The sequence below is a fragment of the Ranitomeya variabilis genome, chromosome 2 (assembly GCF_051348905.1).
Source record: "Ranitomeya variabilis isolate aRanVar5 chromosome 2, aRanVar5.hap1, whole genome shotgun sequence".
In the NCBI taxonomy this organism is placed as follows: domain Eukaryota; kingdom Metazoa; phylum Chordata; class Amphibia; order Anura; family Dendrobatidae; genus Ranitomeya; species Ranitomeya variabilis.
In genome coordinates, this window is record NC_135233.1 from 1,055,587,336 (window position 1) to 1,055,604,971 (window position 17,636).

A 17,636-nucleotide genomic window follows, 5' to 3' on the forward strand; every position below is an offset into this window, starting at 1 on the left:
CCATTTATTATAATATGATGAAGTTGTGTCAAGGTACAGAGACCATCTAATATGATCTGTAATTAAATTGCACTGTTGTTGGATGCTTTGGACAACAAAAGGGTGAACATCAAAATAACATAAAGTGCAAAAAGTGCTTAATACACACTGGGTACCTCTCTATAACTGATCCCTGCTGATATGCATCCTACCTGCGATATATGTATATACCAGTTATAGCAACGGGGTACTTATCATTTCTGATGTATTCATAGACGAACACCAATGTGGCTCATCAGGAGGCTTGGATAAACAGATGCTGCCATCTGTTGCTATAACTGGTATATACATATATGGGATTACAGTTGTGTATCAGTACTGTACCCTTGTAGCCTACCTGGTGTTTAAGGTGCATGGTCTTAACATTTAGGGCCATTGATGTGATACCTTTGTAGGGATTAGTGTATTTTGTAGGGCTTGCTTTTAGGGTAAGCCGACGTTGAGTGGGGGCGCCATATCCGCTGAACAGTAGGGTGCCAACCTCCACAGACAGGCAGGAGACAGATCAGCAGGGAGCAGTTATAGAGAGGTACCCAGCGTGTATTAAGCACTTTTTGCACTTTATGTTATTTTTGTTGTTCATCCTTTTCACACTGTTCTATGGTCGCCACTAATGAACCAGTTATCGATTGGCAATCATGGTTCTCATTTATAGTTGACAAATAGGAGTCATAGGGACAGCCACCGTTGAGCGGGGGCGCCTATCTGGTATATATTTGTAGGGTGCCAACCTCCGCTGCAAGGCAGGGTAAATTAGTATCAACAGTGCGAGGGGCTGCTTTAGCCCAGCACGGCTGCTTGCATGTTGATTGTCTGTTTAAAAGTGAGAAATAAAGATTTGGTTTTATCTATGATCTGATAAGATACAAGGTTTTTTTTTGGTTTTTTGCCAGAGTGCCAGATTTTGCTGCTATAGGTGTTTTCCACGGTGGAAAGCTCAATATTGCATTGTATGGATATTGCTTCTGAAATATTGCTCATTCACCATGGTCATCATGAAGAAGATCCCGAGGGTAAGGTAACTTGGTGCAGATGATAAATACGGGCAACTTACAGAAAACCTGTTGCCTATCTGGAGCATGCTGATGTATCCTTAAAGGGGTTGTCCAAGCTGAAATGAAATGTCTGCAGACACTACACTGTGTGCAGAATTATTAGGCAAGTTGTATTTTAGAGGATTATTTTTATTATTGATCAACAACTATGTTCTCAATCAACCCAAAAGACTCATACATATCAAAGCTTAATATTTTTGGAAGTTGGAGTGGGGTTTTTTAGATTTGGCTATCTTAGGAGGATATCTGTTTGTGCAGGTAACTATTACTGTGCAGAATTATTAGGCAACTTAATAAAAACCAAATATATTCCCATCTCACTTGTTTATTTTCACCAGGTAAACCAATATCACTGCACAAAATTTTAGAAATAAACATTTCTGACATGCAAAAACAAAACCCCCAAAATGAGTGACCAATATAGCCTCCTTTCTTTATGATGACACAACAGCCTCCATCCATAGATTCTGTCAGTTGCTTGATCTGTTAAAGGGAACCTGTCACCCCGTTTTTTGAAGATGAGCTAAAAATAGCGTTAAATAGGGGCAGAGCTGGGCGTTACATTAGTGTCTTTGTGTGCCTTTATTACCCACCTATGCTGCAGAAATACCTTTGTAAAGTCGCCGTTTTCTGCTGTCACTCACGCTGGTCTGGTCCTATGGGTGTGGTGACAGCGCTGTTTCTCCCCCAGAATCCTGCTCATCATTCCGTTGGTGGAATAGTGGTGTGTGCATGTCCAACAGAGAATATCCACTGCCCAGGAGATGAAACATAGCGCAATCTGCGCTATTCAGCCGTTTACCGGTGGGCGCAGCCATCTTTCCTGTGGCCGCGCGTGCGCAGATGGAGCGCTCTGCTGCCCGGGGCTTCAGGAAAATGGCCGCCGCAATCTCCATCTGCGCATGCGCGGAATCCCACGGCCATGTTTTTCATCTCCTGGGCAGTGGATATTCTCTTTGGACATGCGCACACCACTACGCCACCAACGGAATGATGAGCCTGATCTGGGGGAGAAACAGCGCTGTCACCACGCCCATAGGACCAGACCAGCGTGAGTGACAGCAGAAAACGGCGACTTTACAAAGGTATTTCAGCAGCATAGGTGGGTAATAAAGGCACACAAAGACACTAATGTAACGCCCAGCTCTGCCCCTATTTAACGCTATTTTTAGCTCATCTTCAAAAAACGGGGTGACAGGTTCCCTTTAAGGATCAACATTGCGTGCAGCAGCCACCACAGCCTCCCAGACACTGTTCCGAGAGGTGGACTGTTTTCCCTCCTTGTAGATCTCACATTTTATGAGGGACCACAGGTTCTCTATGTCATGTCTGCCATGTAATTATTTTTTCTTCTTTAAAACCCTTACTGGCCAGCTACGCTGTGGAGTAGTTGGAGGCATGTGATGGAGCATTGTCCTGCATGAAAATCATGTTTTTCTTGAACGATAGCGACTTCTTCCTCTACCACTGCTTGAAGAAGTTGTCTTCCAGAAACTGGCAGTAGGTCTGGGAGTTGAGCTTCACTCCATCCTCAACCCGAAAAGGTCCCACAAGTTCATCTTTGATGATACCAGCCCATACCAGTACCCCACCTCCACCTTGCTGGCGTCTGAGTCGGAGTGGAGCTCTCTGCCCTTTACTGATCCAGCCTCTGGCCCATCCATCTGGCCCATCAAGAGTCACTCTCGTTTCATCAGTCCATACAACTTTTGAAAAAAGTCAGTCCAGAGCAGCAGGGAACGGGAAGAGGCGAGTAATTTTTTTTTGCTTGCTTTTGAAATCAATAAAGTATGGGGAGATTTGGGGACCATTTACTGTATGTGGGGGTGAGCGAACTGCGTGGAAGGCTATATTGGAGGGTATTATTCTGTGTGGAGGGCTGTATGGGGCCATTATACTGTGTGGGTCCATTATTCTTTGTGGAAGGATGTTTGGAGCGATTTTACTGTGTGGAGGGCTAAATTGGGGGCCATTATACTGTGTGGATGACTAGATGGGGACCATTATAGTGTGTGAAGGGCTATATAGGGCCATTATACTGTGTAGAGGGCTAGATGGGGTAATATTATACTGTGTGGAGGGCTAGATGGGGACACTATACTGTGTGGAGGGCTATATGGGGCCATTATACTGTGTGGAGCTCTATGTGGGGACCATTATACTGTGTGGAAGGCTGTGTGCAGCCATTATTCTGTGTGGAGGGCTGTTTGGGACCACAATACTGTGTGGAGGGCTAGATTGGGGGCCATTATACTGTATGGAACCATTATACTGTTTCGAGAGCTGTTTGTGGCCATTATACTTGGTGGAGGGCTTTGTGGGAGCAATTATACTGTAGGAGACATAATGAGTTTTGGGTCTGTGGGGGCCATCATATTGTGCTGTAGGACTGTGGGGGGCTCATACCGTGTGAGGGACTGTGGAGACATCACTGTGTTGATGACACTGATGGGGCATCAAACTGTGCATGTGGAGGGTACTGTAGAAGAATTCATTGTGGGGGTATCGTACTTTATTTGGGGTTCAATTGTCTTGGCACCGTACTTTATGGGAGCTATGAAAGGTTTATCGTACTGGGTGAGAACACTAAAGGTCTTCAATAGGGGCAAAATTCCTTCATAAGTGCCACAATACAGGTCCCCTGCCTTTAAAAGTTGGGTGATATGGCCTTTTATGAGGAGGCCTATGTGCCATTACCCTGTCTACTCCGCCTCAATGATGATCTATTGCAAAGTTGCTTAATTTCTCATTGTAAATGCATTGGAGCTTGAATTACCTTCCTTTTCCCCAATTAAAAATATACTGGTAAAAAAAAAAAATAAACATTAGTAATCACCAGGTCCGCAAAAGTCACATTATTCCACTGTAGGGTAAACCATGTAAAGAAAAAAAAATCAAAACACCAGAACTGTGTTTAGCAGTGATGAGCGAATATACTCGTTACTCAAGATTTCTTGAGCACGCTCGGGTGTCCTCTGAGTATTTTTTAGTGCTCGGAGATTTAGTTTTCTTCGCCGCAGCTGGATGATTTACATCTGTTAGCCAGCATAAGTACATGTGGGGATTCCCTAGCATTCAGGCAACCCCCACATGTACTTATGCTGGCTAACAGATGTAAATCATTCAGCTGAGGCGATGAAAACTAAATTTCCGAGCACTAACAATTACTCTGAGGACCCCCGAGCGTGCTCGAGAAATCTCGAGTAACGAGTATGTTTGCTCATCACTAGTGTTTATTTTGGTCATCACACTTCACAAAAAATACACTAAAAGGATCTAAAGATTATATTTACAACCAAAATGGTCCCAATAAAAACTTCAGCTCGCCACAAAAAAGCAAAATATCACTCAGCTCCATCAACAGGAAAATGTAAAAAAAAGTTATGGTTTTCAGAACACGGTGACACAAACCAAATATTTTCTTTTACAATGTTATGAATTTTTTTTCACCACTTAAAGAAAAAAAACTAATACAAGTTGGTATTGGCGTAATCATACTGACCTGAAAACTAATGACGTTGGGTTATTTTTACCGCTCAATGGAAGCTGTAAAACATAACCCAAAAGCAATGGCTTTTTTTCCCCATTTGTGTACATTATATGGAAAAATGATTGAAGTCGAACAAAACTGCAACTCGTCTTGCAAAAAGCTACGGAAAAATAACAAAAGTTCTTAGTCTTCAAAAAAGGGAATTTGCAACTCAATTCCTTCCTGGGGTTTTGAGACACAAGATCGATGTCCGAGAAAAGCCCAATGAAGCCTAAAAGGAAATGAGGGCTACAGTATGGACTTGTCCATCCCGGGTGGAAACAAAACCCTGGACGGGGAATAAAAAGAAGAAGTTCTGTTTATTGTCCCTGTGTGTAATCCCGGACCGGAGTCCCGGGCTGAACTATCCGCATATTGCTGGGATGGGTTTATGGCCCGTATAACACCTGGGTAGAAGGTGTCCACGTAACAAAAAGCAGCCTTGTGACGGAGTTTATTTTCATACTCGGCTGTTTCCATCGGTCCGGCATCAGGCGGCATTCCTGCCAAAGTCTAGACCTCAACGTATCTGACATTCCACACGGCCATGCTGGAAGTAACACGTACAGTACAAATCCCCTCCACGACCGTCGCAGTATAAATCATCCCCCTAATCGGAAAACAATCCCATAAACTAGTCCTTTCACGGGGAGAGAAAAAAAAAAACAAAACACACCACATTTCTCAAGGGGAAGAGCACAGAGCATCCTAAGTGATTTATATTTTTAGATTTCTGCTGAAAATCATCATCTCTGAGATTGTTCGGTCAAAAACAACAACAAAAAAGTAAAGAACTTAAAAAAAAAACTAAAAAAAAAACTTGACAAGTTGAAATAGAATGACACAACTTTTTCATTTTGCTATGATCAAAAAATCCCTGTCTTCCCATTTTTAAGGGTCTGATGATATCAAGGAGATGACCGCGTTATAGCTCCTTCCTGACCAAGCAAATTATCCTTGTTGGTTTTGTTTTGTTTTTTTTTGCATTTACTTTTTTTTCTTCCCCCTTATTCCAAAATTAGTAACCTTTTTTTTCCGGAGACATAGCTCTATAAAGGTTTTTTTTTTTGTTTTTTTTGGAGAGACGTATTGTAGTTTTGAATGAAGCCGTTTAATTAACTATTTAAAGTACTGAAAATGGCAAAGAAAACAAACTGCTTTCATTTTTTGGGTTTTGCTTTTATGGCGATTATTACCCTAATCTAGAAAATAAGAAGCAGGCAACAAAACCTTTCAGGGCGGTACGTTTACTTTGATACCAAACTTATACAGTTTCTCATTGAATTTAAGTGGCTAAAAAATAATATTTGAGTTGTGTCCCCATTTTCTGAGACCCAGAACTATTTTGTTAATTCTCCATCGATGGCTCATTTTTGCTGACTGGCAAGCTGACGTTTTTCTTGATATTATTTTGGAGTGCATTTAATGTTTTAATTTCTTTTTATTATTCAATCACCAATTCTGGAATTTTTTATTTTTTTTCCTCTTGATGACTTTTATTATTAAAGCTTTGCTTTACTTTTACATTGATGACCTATTATCTTATGGAAAGGACATCGATATCAGATCGGTGGGGATCCGGCACGTGGCGCAACCACCGATCAGCTGTTCCTGAAGCCGGATATTAGCAGTTATGGAGCTTAACAGCACAGATCTATCAGCTGTGTAGCAGCCGCTGCCGGGTACTGCAGATCCGCCCCGATCTCAATGGATAGGAGAACAGCTGCAGGCACTTCAATATACTACAGTGTAGCTGTCAGGGACAGACAGTGGCTTAAAACTTAAAAAGTTAAACAGCAGCAATCGGAGCGCGCTCCTGTCGCTGCTGTTACAGGCAGATGCTGAGTAACAAAGACGGAATCGGAATCTTCGCTCAAGATTATGATAAACAGACAATCGCTTAATATTTAAACGTGTCCCCCCCGACTGCAGCAAGATGCTGCGGCTGGCAGCATGTCCGAAGCTCCACTCATAGGCGTGACCAATGGGAATAAGATTGTGTCTCCCTCGTTCCAGTGATCCCTTCACTAAGAGCCCGGTTCACTTCTGTTGGCGCTTGTTTTTTGTCCACTTTTCTTGTGTTTCGAAGACTTATTTTGATTTGCAACAAATTCTTAACTTTCACTTTTTTTCCTCTGCTCGCCATTTGTGGGCATGTTTTTTCTTTACTTTCTAGATGTTTGCAGCCGATTTATCAATTCTAACTTTCTTTTAAAAAAAAAAAATAATAATTGCCAAATTTTGGCTCAAAGTGCTGAGTGCATCATGCATTTTAACGGCTCAAGAAACTTTAAGAGCAAAAAAGCAAGACAAAAATAAAAAGCTTTTTTCTTTTCTATTACGTGCAAAATACATGAAACAAGTTTGTCATTTTTAAAAAGTGTGATGCAAACGATGGCAAAGAATACCACAAGCCAAGAAAAGTGACTTAAAATAAATAAAAAAAAAAAAAAAAAAAGACTGATGAATCAGGCCCTAAACGTTCAGTCATACAGTAGGAAAATACAGAATTCCCAGCAAACATATCTTGCTGCGGATAACCTACAATGTGTGTACTGGGCATTATGGACGGGCTTGTCTTATGATTTCACCATGTGACACCTCTGGGCATTTGGGGGGCTTTTTAATACGAGTAATGGAACTCTTAAATGTAATGTGGTGTAAAGCAGTAGGTCCTTTTTTCAGAGAATATGAATGATAACACCAAAACTATTTCTCCACTCATGGTTAGTGGTTTGGTGAAGCCATTTATTCCCAAACTACTGTGTTTTCTCTTTTTAAATCATAATGGCCTCTGAATGGCTGACAGTGTGTTTTACAGCGCATGAACCAGACGGTTCTTGGCACCGCAAAATACACTTAAGCTGAATGTGCGTCCTCGGACGCACATCCAGTTGAGGTTTGAACAGATGTCAGAGGGCCCCCTCACGAGCTGCGACCGCGATCATTACACCCCTGGTAAAATAGTTTTCACTGGTTTTGGCCCTAAAAAGGCTCTCCCACCAGCCCCCACCATGTTCCATAACCATACAATGTGATTATATATGGTCAGTGTAATCCAGTAATCTCTTACCATAGTCTAGGGTGGGGGTTGTCCTCTATAAACTGAGAGGCGTCTTCGATCCCAACTTTTTCAATTAACGCTCGGCTGTCCCGTAGTGAACGGATTTCGAAGTTTATGATGTAATCCTTGTTAGGATGCTCAGGATCCTGAAAGAAAATTTGTTATGTCCAAATTCTATCATTATACACATGGCTGCTTTCAGGGAAGTTTACATACAGCAGATACCTATGGATACCATGATACATATATACTGCATGCATACATGCAGCACGTACCTTTAACAGTTCATCCAAGAGAACAGATTTGATCTCCAAGTCTTCGAAATTACAAATATATCCTGAAGTCTGAATGGGTTCCTAAAATCATTAAAAATGACTTGATAAGAAGCAGGGGAATATGTTACGCAGCTCTACACTTGACCACATCCAAGCCATTCTGAGAAATATTCAGGAACTAACCCAAAAGTGGTCCTGGGCTACGCAGCAAATACCATAGGCATGAGAACAGTTATGAATCATTTACCTCTGGATCCAAGTTCCTGAACACATACATCCTAGTCTTCTCCATCATGGCGAACAGGTCTGGGTTGTCATTGGCCCACTTCATGTCCCAGACATCCTTACGCTCGAACTTCAGCTGCTCACCGATGATCTGCTGTCCGGAATCGTCTGTGAAGCGGGCCTCCAAGTCCAGAAACATGAGGACTCCGGAAATATCTATAACAGCTAGGCGGCTGGAAAAGGGAGGACAGAACACTGTGATAGGAGGACACCATATTGTTATAAAGGACGGAGTCACTGCTAGCAAAGGAGTCCACCATAAACCCCCCACCCCAACTGCAGCAGCAGTGGTCGTCTAGGGGTCGGGGCACTGGTGAGACAACTAACCATAGGTCTATGCTTTCAAATTGGTCCACGTATAAAGAAGATGAAACAAAATAAAAACCCTTGCCAGGAAACATACACACAACACCTGTCCTATTCTAGTGATCGGAGGGTATCATACACCTGTCCTATTCCAGTGATCGGAGGGTATCATACACCTGTCCTATTCCAGTGATCGGAGGGTATCATACACCTGTCCTATTCTAGTGATCAGAGGGTATCATACACCTGTCCTATTCCAGTGATCGGAGGGTATCATACACCTGTCCTATTCTAATGATCGGAGGGTATCATACACCTGTCCTATTCCAGTGATCGGAGGGTATCATACACCTGTCCTATTCCAGTGATCGGAGGGTATCATACACCTGTCCTATTCTAGTGATCGGAGGGTATCATACACCTGTCCTATTCTAGTGATCGGAGGGTATCATACACCTGTCCTATTCTAATGATCGCAGGGTATCATACACCTGTCCTATTCCAGTGATCGGAGGGTATCATACACCTGTCCTATTCTAGTGATCGGAGGGTATCATACACCTGTCCTATTCTAGTGATCGGAGGGTATCATACACCTGTCCTATTCTAGTGATCGGAGGGTATCATACACCTGTCCTATTCTAATGATCGCAGGGTATCATACACCTGTCCTATTCTAATGATCGCAGGGTATCATACACCTGTCCTATTCTAGTGATCGGAGGGTATCATACACCTGTCCTATTCTAATGATCGGAGGGTATCATACACCTGTCCTATTCTAATGATCGGAGGGTATCATACACCTGTCCTATTCTAGTGATCGGAGGGTATCATACATCTGTCCTATTCTAATGATTGGAGGGTATCATACACCTGTCCTATTCTAGTGATCGGAGGGTATCATACACCTGTCCTATTCTAGTGATCGGAGGGTATCATACACCTGTCCTATTCCAGTGATCGGAGGGTATCATACACCTGTCCTATTCTAATGATCGGAGGGTATCATACACCTGTCCTATTCTAATGATCGGAGGGTATCATACACCTGTCCTATTCCAGTGATCGGAGGGTATCATACACCTGTCCTATTCTAATGATCGCAGGGTATCATACACCTGTCCTATTCTAATGATCGGAGGGTATCATACACCTGTCCTATTCTAATGATCGGAGGGTATCATACACCTGTCCTATTCTAGTGATCGGAGGGTATCATACACCTGTCCTATTCTAATGATCGGAGGGTATGATCGGGGCAGCACCAGACACCACCCGCAGCAGCAGCACCAGACACCCGCAGCAGTGGCAGCGGACATCACTCGGAGCGGACATCACCCGCAGCAATGGACACCACCAGCAGCAGCAGTACCAGACACCATCCGCAGCAGCATCGGACACCACCCGCAGCAGCACCAGACACCACCCACAGCAGCAGCACCAGACACCACTCGCAGCAGCAGCACCGGACACCACCCGCAGCAGCACCGGACACCACCCGCAGCAGCACCGGACACCACCCGCAGCAGCAGCACGAGACACCACCCGCAGCAGCATCATCGGACACCACCCGCAGCAGCAGCATCGGACACCACCCGCAGCAGCAGCATCGGACACCACCCGCAGCAGCAGCATCGGACACCACCCGCAGCAGCAGCATCGGACACCACCCGCAGCAACAGCATCGGACACCACCCGCAGCAGCAGCATCGGACACCACCCGCAGCAGCAGCATCGGACACCACTTGCAGCAGCAGCACCGGACACAACCCGCAGCAGCACCGGACACCACCCGCAGCAGCAGCAGCACCAGACACCACTCGCAGCAGCAGAAGCACCAGACACCACCCGCAGCAGCAGCACCAGACACCACCCGCAGCAGCAGCACTAGACACCACTCGCAGCAGCAGCACCAGACACCACCCGCAGCAGCAGCACCAGACACCACCCGCAGCAGCACCGGACACCACCCGCAGCAGCACCAGACACCGCCCGCAGCAGCAGCACCAGACTCCGCCCGCAGCAGCAGCACCAGACACCGCCAAAAGCAGCACCAGACACCGCCCGCAGTAGCAGCATCGGACACCACCCGCAGCAGCAGCATTGGACACCACCCGCAGCAGCAGCAGCACCGGACCGGACACCACCCGCAGCAGCATCGGACACCACTCGCAGCAGCACCGGATACCACTCGCAGCAGCACCGGACACCACCCGCAGCAGCAGCACGGGACACCACCCGCAGCAGCATCTGACACTACCCGCAGCAGTAGCATCAGACACCACCCGCAGCAGCAGCACCGAACACCACCCGCAGCAGCAGCAGCATCGGACACCACCCGCAGCAGCAGCATCGGACACCACCTGCAGCAGCACCGGACACCACCCGCAGCAGCATCGGACACCACCCGCAGCAGCAGCACTGGACCGGACACCACCCGAAGCATCGGACACCACTCGCAGCAGCACCGGACACCACTCGCAGCAGCACCGGACACCACCCACAGCAGCACGGGACACCATCCGCAGCAGCAGCACCGGACACCACCCGCAGCAGCAGTATCTGACACCACCCGCAGCAGCAGCATCAAACACCACCCGCAGAAGCAGCAGCACCAGACACCACCCACAGCAGCAGCATTGGACACCACCCGCAGCAGCATCGGACACCACCCGCAGCGGCAGCAGCACCGGACACCATCCGCAGCACCAGATACCACCCGCAGCAGAAGCACAAGACACCATCCGCAGCATCGGACACCATCCACAGCAGCATCGGACACTATCCGCAGCAGCATTGGACACCACTGACAGCAGCAGCATCGGACACCATCTGCAGCATCGGACACCACCCGCAGCAGCAGCACCGGACACCAGCAGCAGCAGCAGCACAGGACACCATCCGCAGCACCAGACACCACCCACAGCAGCAGCACAGGACACCATCCGCAGCACCAGACACCACCCACAGCAGCAGCACAGGACACCATCCGCAGCACCAGACACCACCCGCAGCAGCGTGCCGCACATCCAAGCACTCCCTCATCCCAGCCTTCCGCCTGCAGCAACGCTCCACTCTTGCCTCCTACAGCAGTGACCCTGGGACCCTGCTCCACCGCAGCCACCACCCCCGGTAAGCAACAAGACACCTGGATTATAAGAAGTAGAACCATTTTATTAAAAAAATGTTTTTTTTTCCTATTTTTCTCCTCAAAATTTGGGGTGCGTCTTATAATTTGGAGTCTCTTATAATCCGAAAAATACGGTATTTTTCATTTCGGAGACAACTGGCGCACAAGTCGGACTAGGGACGATACAGAACTAATAGTGATCGATGGATCCCTATATAGAGGCAGAATGGGGGTATTCACTAAAAAGAAGATGAGGCAGAGCGGAGAGAACATGATCCAGGCCATGCCCTCACCTGGAGTTGCAGTTCATGCTCATCTGGTACGCTCGACAGCTCATGCTGTACTTCTGCACTAGACCCATGTTCGGTAAGCTGTACCTGTGCACCGTCCCAGACTCGCGTGCCTACAATAGCGAACAGGCAACACTATTATAAAAGGTAGATAAAACCAGGCCTCAGGAGACAACGGTAACCTGTTCATACCCAAAGGTCTTTTAAGTGTAGCAAAACTTTCCAAACCAGAAAACAACATTTTTCACGAGCAATTCCCTAAATCCTCCAATGTTGTTAACACTGTAAATATAGCTCGCTAGCTAGAGGGTCCATTCACAGATCTAGGCCCCGACCTGTAGGCAGAACGGATTCCCTGGTCTCCTGTTTAAAATGTCAAGTGACTGTAAGTCAGATTTATAAAAGAGTTAAAAGGGTTATAACACAAATTGAAAAAAGAATTCTAGAGTAACTCAGGAAGGTAAGGGGTAAGTTTTCTCCTTGTAGTGAGTGGCATGCCAGTGTGAGGAGACTTGAATGCCTTGCATGCTCCTCTGGGACATTAAACATGCAAATTGTCTCTTCAGAGCAGAAGAGGACTAGAACTCCAGTGTCACTTGGGGACATCAGACTTCTAGTCCTCTTCGTCTCTGAAGAGACAATTTGCAGTCATTCAACCATATCAACACAAAACACGCCAATTTCCAGTGTAATTTTCACCACTTTCAGCCTCTTTTCTCGCTCTTTTGCAATTTTGGTCTCTTCACTTTCTGTAGGCGGGCAATGACACCTCCTATGTCACCAGGAGCCAACAGAATGTCCAAGGAGTGAACTGCAGTCAGACTCTGTCTATGGATCAGATCTCTATCTCTATAGTCGTTACGTGTGGTATCTACTGTACATCGTCCATATTAAAAGTCTAGACACCCCTATTGAAATGCTGCGTTTTGTCATGTAAAAAAAAAAATCATACCAAGAAGAATAATTTCCGAACGCTTTCCACCTTTCATTTTGTCAGGTATAAAAAACATCAAGAAGAATCATTTCAGAATGTTTTTCACCTTTAATGTTCACTACAATCTGTAAAAATCCATTAATAAACTCAAATCTTTTGGAGTGGGAAAAAAACGTGGATGCATAAATATGCACACCCTTAAACTAATACTGTTCTGAGGTAACCTTTGAATGTGGTTATAAATTGAGTCTTTTTGGGTAGGAATCTATCAGTACATCATATCTAGAATTGGCGATCTTTGCGCACTCTTCCAGCAGTAGCTACAAATCTGCCATATTGTGAGGATATATCTTGTGTACAGAGCCCTCTTTAGGTCTGGGTTTTGGCTTGACCATTTCAAAACTTTGATCTCCTTCTAGAGAAGTCATTCTTTGTTGATTTGAAGCTATGCATAGGGTCACAGTGGTGCTGAAATTTCTTTTCAGCTTTTTAGCAGAGGCTTTAAGGTTTTGCGCAAAATTAACTGACATTTTAAATACTTCATAATCCCCCCCCACCTTCATTAAAGTTCCAGTCACACTATTCGAAAAGCAGCACCAAAGCATAACACTGCTTCCACCATGCCTCACTGTGGGTATGGTGTGCTTTTGATGATGCACAGTATTGGCTTTTTTCCAAATATACCTTTTGGAACTGCGGCCAAAAAGTTAACCCTTGATGTCATCATATGATAACACGTTTTCCCTCATGCTTTTTGCAGGCCTGATGTAGGTTTTGGCAAAACATGGCTGAGTGTGGATAATTTTCTTTGTAAGAAAAGACTTTAGTCTTGCAACTCTACCCCACAGTTCAGACATATGAAGAATATGGGAGATTGTTTTCACAAGCAGTGCAGAGCTAGTACCGTACTTGCCAGAAATTCCTGCAGCTCCTTTAGTGTTGTTATATGCCTTTTGACAGCCTCCTGGACCACTTTTCTCCTTGTCTTTTCATTGATTTTTGAGGGATGTCCATTTCTAGATAATGTCACTGTTCTGTCAAATTTAAGCCACTTCTTGAAGATGTATTCACAGTCTTCCATGGTATTTCTACTGCCTTGGAAATGTTTTTGTAACCTCTGCTAACTGATAACTTTCAACAATGAGATCCCTTTGCTGTGTTGTAAGCAGTTTAGGGACCATGGCTTTTGATGTAAAATGCATTTAAGAAAATGTCAGGAAAATCCTGCTAGAAAAGCTGAACTTCATATGGGGTTAATCAAAATTACTACTATTAACATGAGTGTAAATGTGACTGGCTAATTCTGAACACAACCACATTCCCAATTATAAGAGGGTATTCACACTCGTGCAACCACATTATTTTAGTTTTGTTCATTTTATTTTTCCGCTCAAAATGATTTTGTGACAGTGAGTCACTTCTCACGGACAAGCCATGAGTCGGAGAAGTCAAGGAGTCCGAGGTCAAAAGCCAGGAGGGTACGTCATAAATAGGGGGGGAGAAACAAAGGAGTAGTCAGGTCACAGTCCGGGGTCAGAACTCCAAAGTCAGAGAGCATTAAGGCAAAATGGATAATACAAACAGGAAGGTAAAAGGCAAGTTCAAGGCCCATCAACAAAGATCAAAATATCAGGTTACAGAGCAAACACATCACAGCTTATTTAATTCTGCCCAATACTGTGGGATAAAAATGTATATAAAACAATAATAATAATTAGCAGAATTAAAGTCGACCGGTTGGTTTGGACCTCCACAACAGTCACGGTCTCTCGTGTAGCCCCTTAGGAAAATTAATTGTTCATCCCTGCTATAAATATATAATATGGTATGTAACAGTGACATCAAGTAATGTGAACACGTACCACAATCAAGACTCTATCAGATGCGGTTACGGAGCAGATGAGATCTCTTGTTGCCTAAAATGAAAAATAACATTTACAAAAGAAAATAAATTGAACGACACGCAGACCCATATTTCTGCGTGATCGGATGACAACATTATGTGTATGGCCGTAATCTCAGCCATGTTTGATTTCACAATGCCAATTCTTTGTGACCGTGAGAGATAATGCTCTGTCACTGGTGTGTGGAGACGTCATACTGCATGGGTGGCTGTGTGGAGACATCATACTGTGTGGGGATAATAAGGAAGCATGGTTTATTGAGTTCAGTGTGCATGTGTATGGAGGGACCGGGGTAGAGAGCTGACAGCTACCTTACTAGTGTAGCAAGGTAGCATGCTTAAATCACGTCATACGGCCAAGACAGCTTTCAGCACTAACAGGGACTGCTGCGATGTTCTTCTCCTGCACAGCGGCGCTGCCAATGCTGCACCCGGCCCCATGCACTGGAATGGGGCACTGCTACATTTCCCTTTGCACAGTGGGGAGCTCATGCAATACTGTGTAGGAAAGGACCGTGAAGAGGTCACAGATTTGAATCAGTGTTGCGGTCCATTCATTTTTAGGACAAATTTGGGTCTAAAGGTAAGACCCCAAACCTTTAATAGGGCTCCAATAGCTGAATAGTGATTGAATGCAAAAGTTAGCGCATATAACCGCTCCTCCTCGATATGCCGGGGTGAAGGCCAGGACAGGTGTCAATGAAAGATAGGTGATAAAATATTTGTTTTGAATATTTCTGATTAGGTATCCATAATGAACACTGATAACAAGTCACTGATCCCTCACTGACCCGCCCCCTAGTTTGCATAATGATTATGCGATATATTTAAGAAAAAAAAATTAAATATATACAGTACATATCCATATATATATATATACAGTGTATATATATATATATATATATATATATATATATATATATATATATATATATATATATATATATATGGAGAGAGAGAGAGAGAGAAAAAAAGCCAACCAGCACTCCTAATGTGAACACATGCAAAGCTGCAAACTGCATCATATAGATAAAAAAACACAGCAGCACATGTACATGAATCTAGGCCATGTGAAAACACAGACAAATATTCAATATGAATTATACTTCTCAAAAATATTTTTTTCACAAAATTTTTTTTTCATAAAACTTACAGTAATAGATGAAATGAAGATTCTTAGCGCATAAATTGGCCAATTCATGTATGCCCATCAACCACGGCAAGGTGACCTCCCTCTGATGGGTCCTACTCTACCGTACATGCCACTCTTGGGCCACCAGCCTACAACTATGGACAAAACATGTCACTCTGGGCTAAACGTACAATTTATGGGCAGGTAGAGTTGATTACCGCCACCTGCAGGGTCAATGGGAGGAGTGCAAGATCAGTCTGGATGCAGCCACATCCAATAACTAGAGAAAAAAAGCCAACCAGCACTCCTAATGTGAACACGTGCACTCTGCAAAACTGCATCATATAGATAAAAATATCTATAAATAGATGAAATGAAGATTCTTAGCGCATAAATTGGCCAATTCATGTGTGCCCATCAACCACGGCAAGGTGATTTATGCGCTAAGAATCTTCATTTCATCTATTACTGTAAGTTTTATGAAAAAAAAAATTTTGAAAAATTTGTGAAAAAAATATTTTTGAGAAGTATAATTCATATTGAATATTTGGTGGGGTTTTCACATGGCCTAGATTCATGCACATGTGCTGCTGTGTTTTTTTATCTATATGATGCAGTTTGCAGCTTTGCATGTGTTCACATTAGGAGTGCTGGTTGGCTTTTTTCCTCTATTTATATGAATGTGGCAGCATCCAGGCTGATCTTGCACTCCTCCCATTGACCTTGCAGGTGGCGGTAATCAGCCCTACCTGCCCATAAATTGTAGGTTTAGCCCTAGAGTGACATGTTTTGTCCATAGTTGTAGGCTGGTGGCCCAAGAGTGGCATGTACGGTAGAGTAGGACCCATCAGAGGGAGATCACCTTGCCGTGGTTGATGGGCACACATGAATTGGCCAATTTATGCGCTAAGAATCTTCATTTCATCTATTACTGTAAGTTTTATGAAAAAAAAAATATTTTTGAAAAAAAATTTGTGAAAAAAATATTTTTGAGAAGTATAACTCATATTGAATATTTGTCTGTTTTCACATGGCCTAGATTCATGTACATGTGCTGCTGTGTTATATATATATATATATATATATATACACATATATATACATATATATATATATCCCCTGCAGGCAGGCGCCGCACACAATGATCGCATCCATATTGTGCATTTTTTTTTTTTAATTCTTTTTGATGGTATATAGTCCTAAAAAGAAAATCAGATTGAAAATGGCGCCAGCTGCATCTGCACAGTATTAGCTATTGGCGATCCGATAGCTAATACTGCACAGGCACCGGCAGCGCCATCTTGAAGGAGGCTGTTATTTTTCCTATAGCAAGATGGTGCTGCCGGTGCCTACGCTGTGGTAGCTATCGGATCGCCAATAGCTGATACTGCGCCCAGGCATGGCCGGCGCTATTTTCAATCTGATTTTTGTTTTTTAGGAATTTATGGATACCATCAAAAAGAATAATTAAATGCACAGTAGGGATGTGATCATGCTGCAACTGGTGCCAAAGTCGATGTCTGCCTGCAGAAGGGGATTTAAATATATATATATATATATATATATATATATATATATACACACATATATATATATATATATATACTATTCATTATGTAAACTAGGGGGCAGGTCAGTGAGGGATCAGTGACCTGTCAGCAGCATGCATTATGAATACCTAATCAGAGCAG

The 17,636-nt window shown here is 44.0% G+C and overlaps 1 protein-coding gene across 1 annotated transcript in view; it reads right to left on the reverse strand.

Annotated features, from left to right (window-relative positions):
* WDR35 (WD repeat domain 35) overlaps nt 1-17,636 on the reverse strand; it is a 119,529-nt gene that overhangs the window by 38,461 nt on the left and 63,432 nt on the right. The window contains exons 16-20 of the mRNA XM_077291476.1: nt 14,773-14,826; nt 11,980-12,089; nt 8,210-8,420; nt 7,963-8,043; nt 7,697-7,833 (exon numbers count right to left, since the gene is read on the reverse strand). Of these exons, the coding sequence (XP_077147591.1) occupies nt 7,697-7,833; nt 7,963-8,043; nt 8,210-8,420; nt 11,980-12,089; nt 14,773-14,826 (593 nt within the window). The remainder of the gene's footprint in view (nt 1-7,696; nt 7,834-7,962; nt 8,044-8,209; nt 8,421-11,979; nt 12,090-14,772; nt 14,827-17,636) is intronic.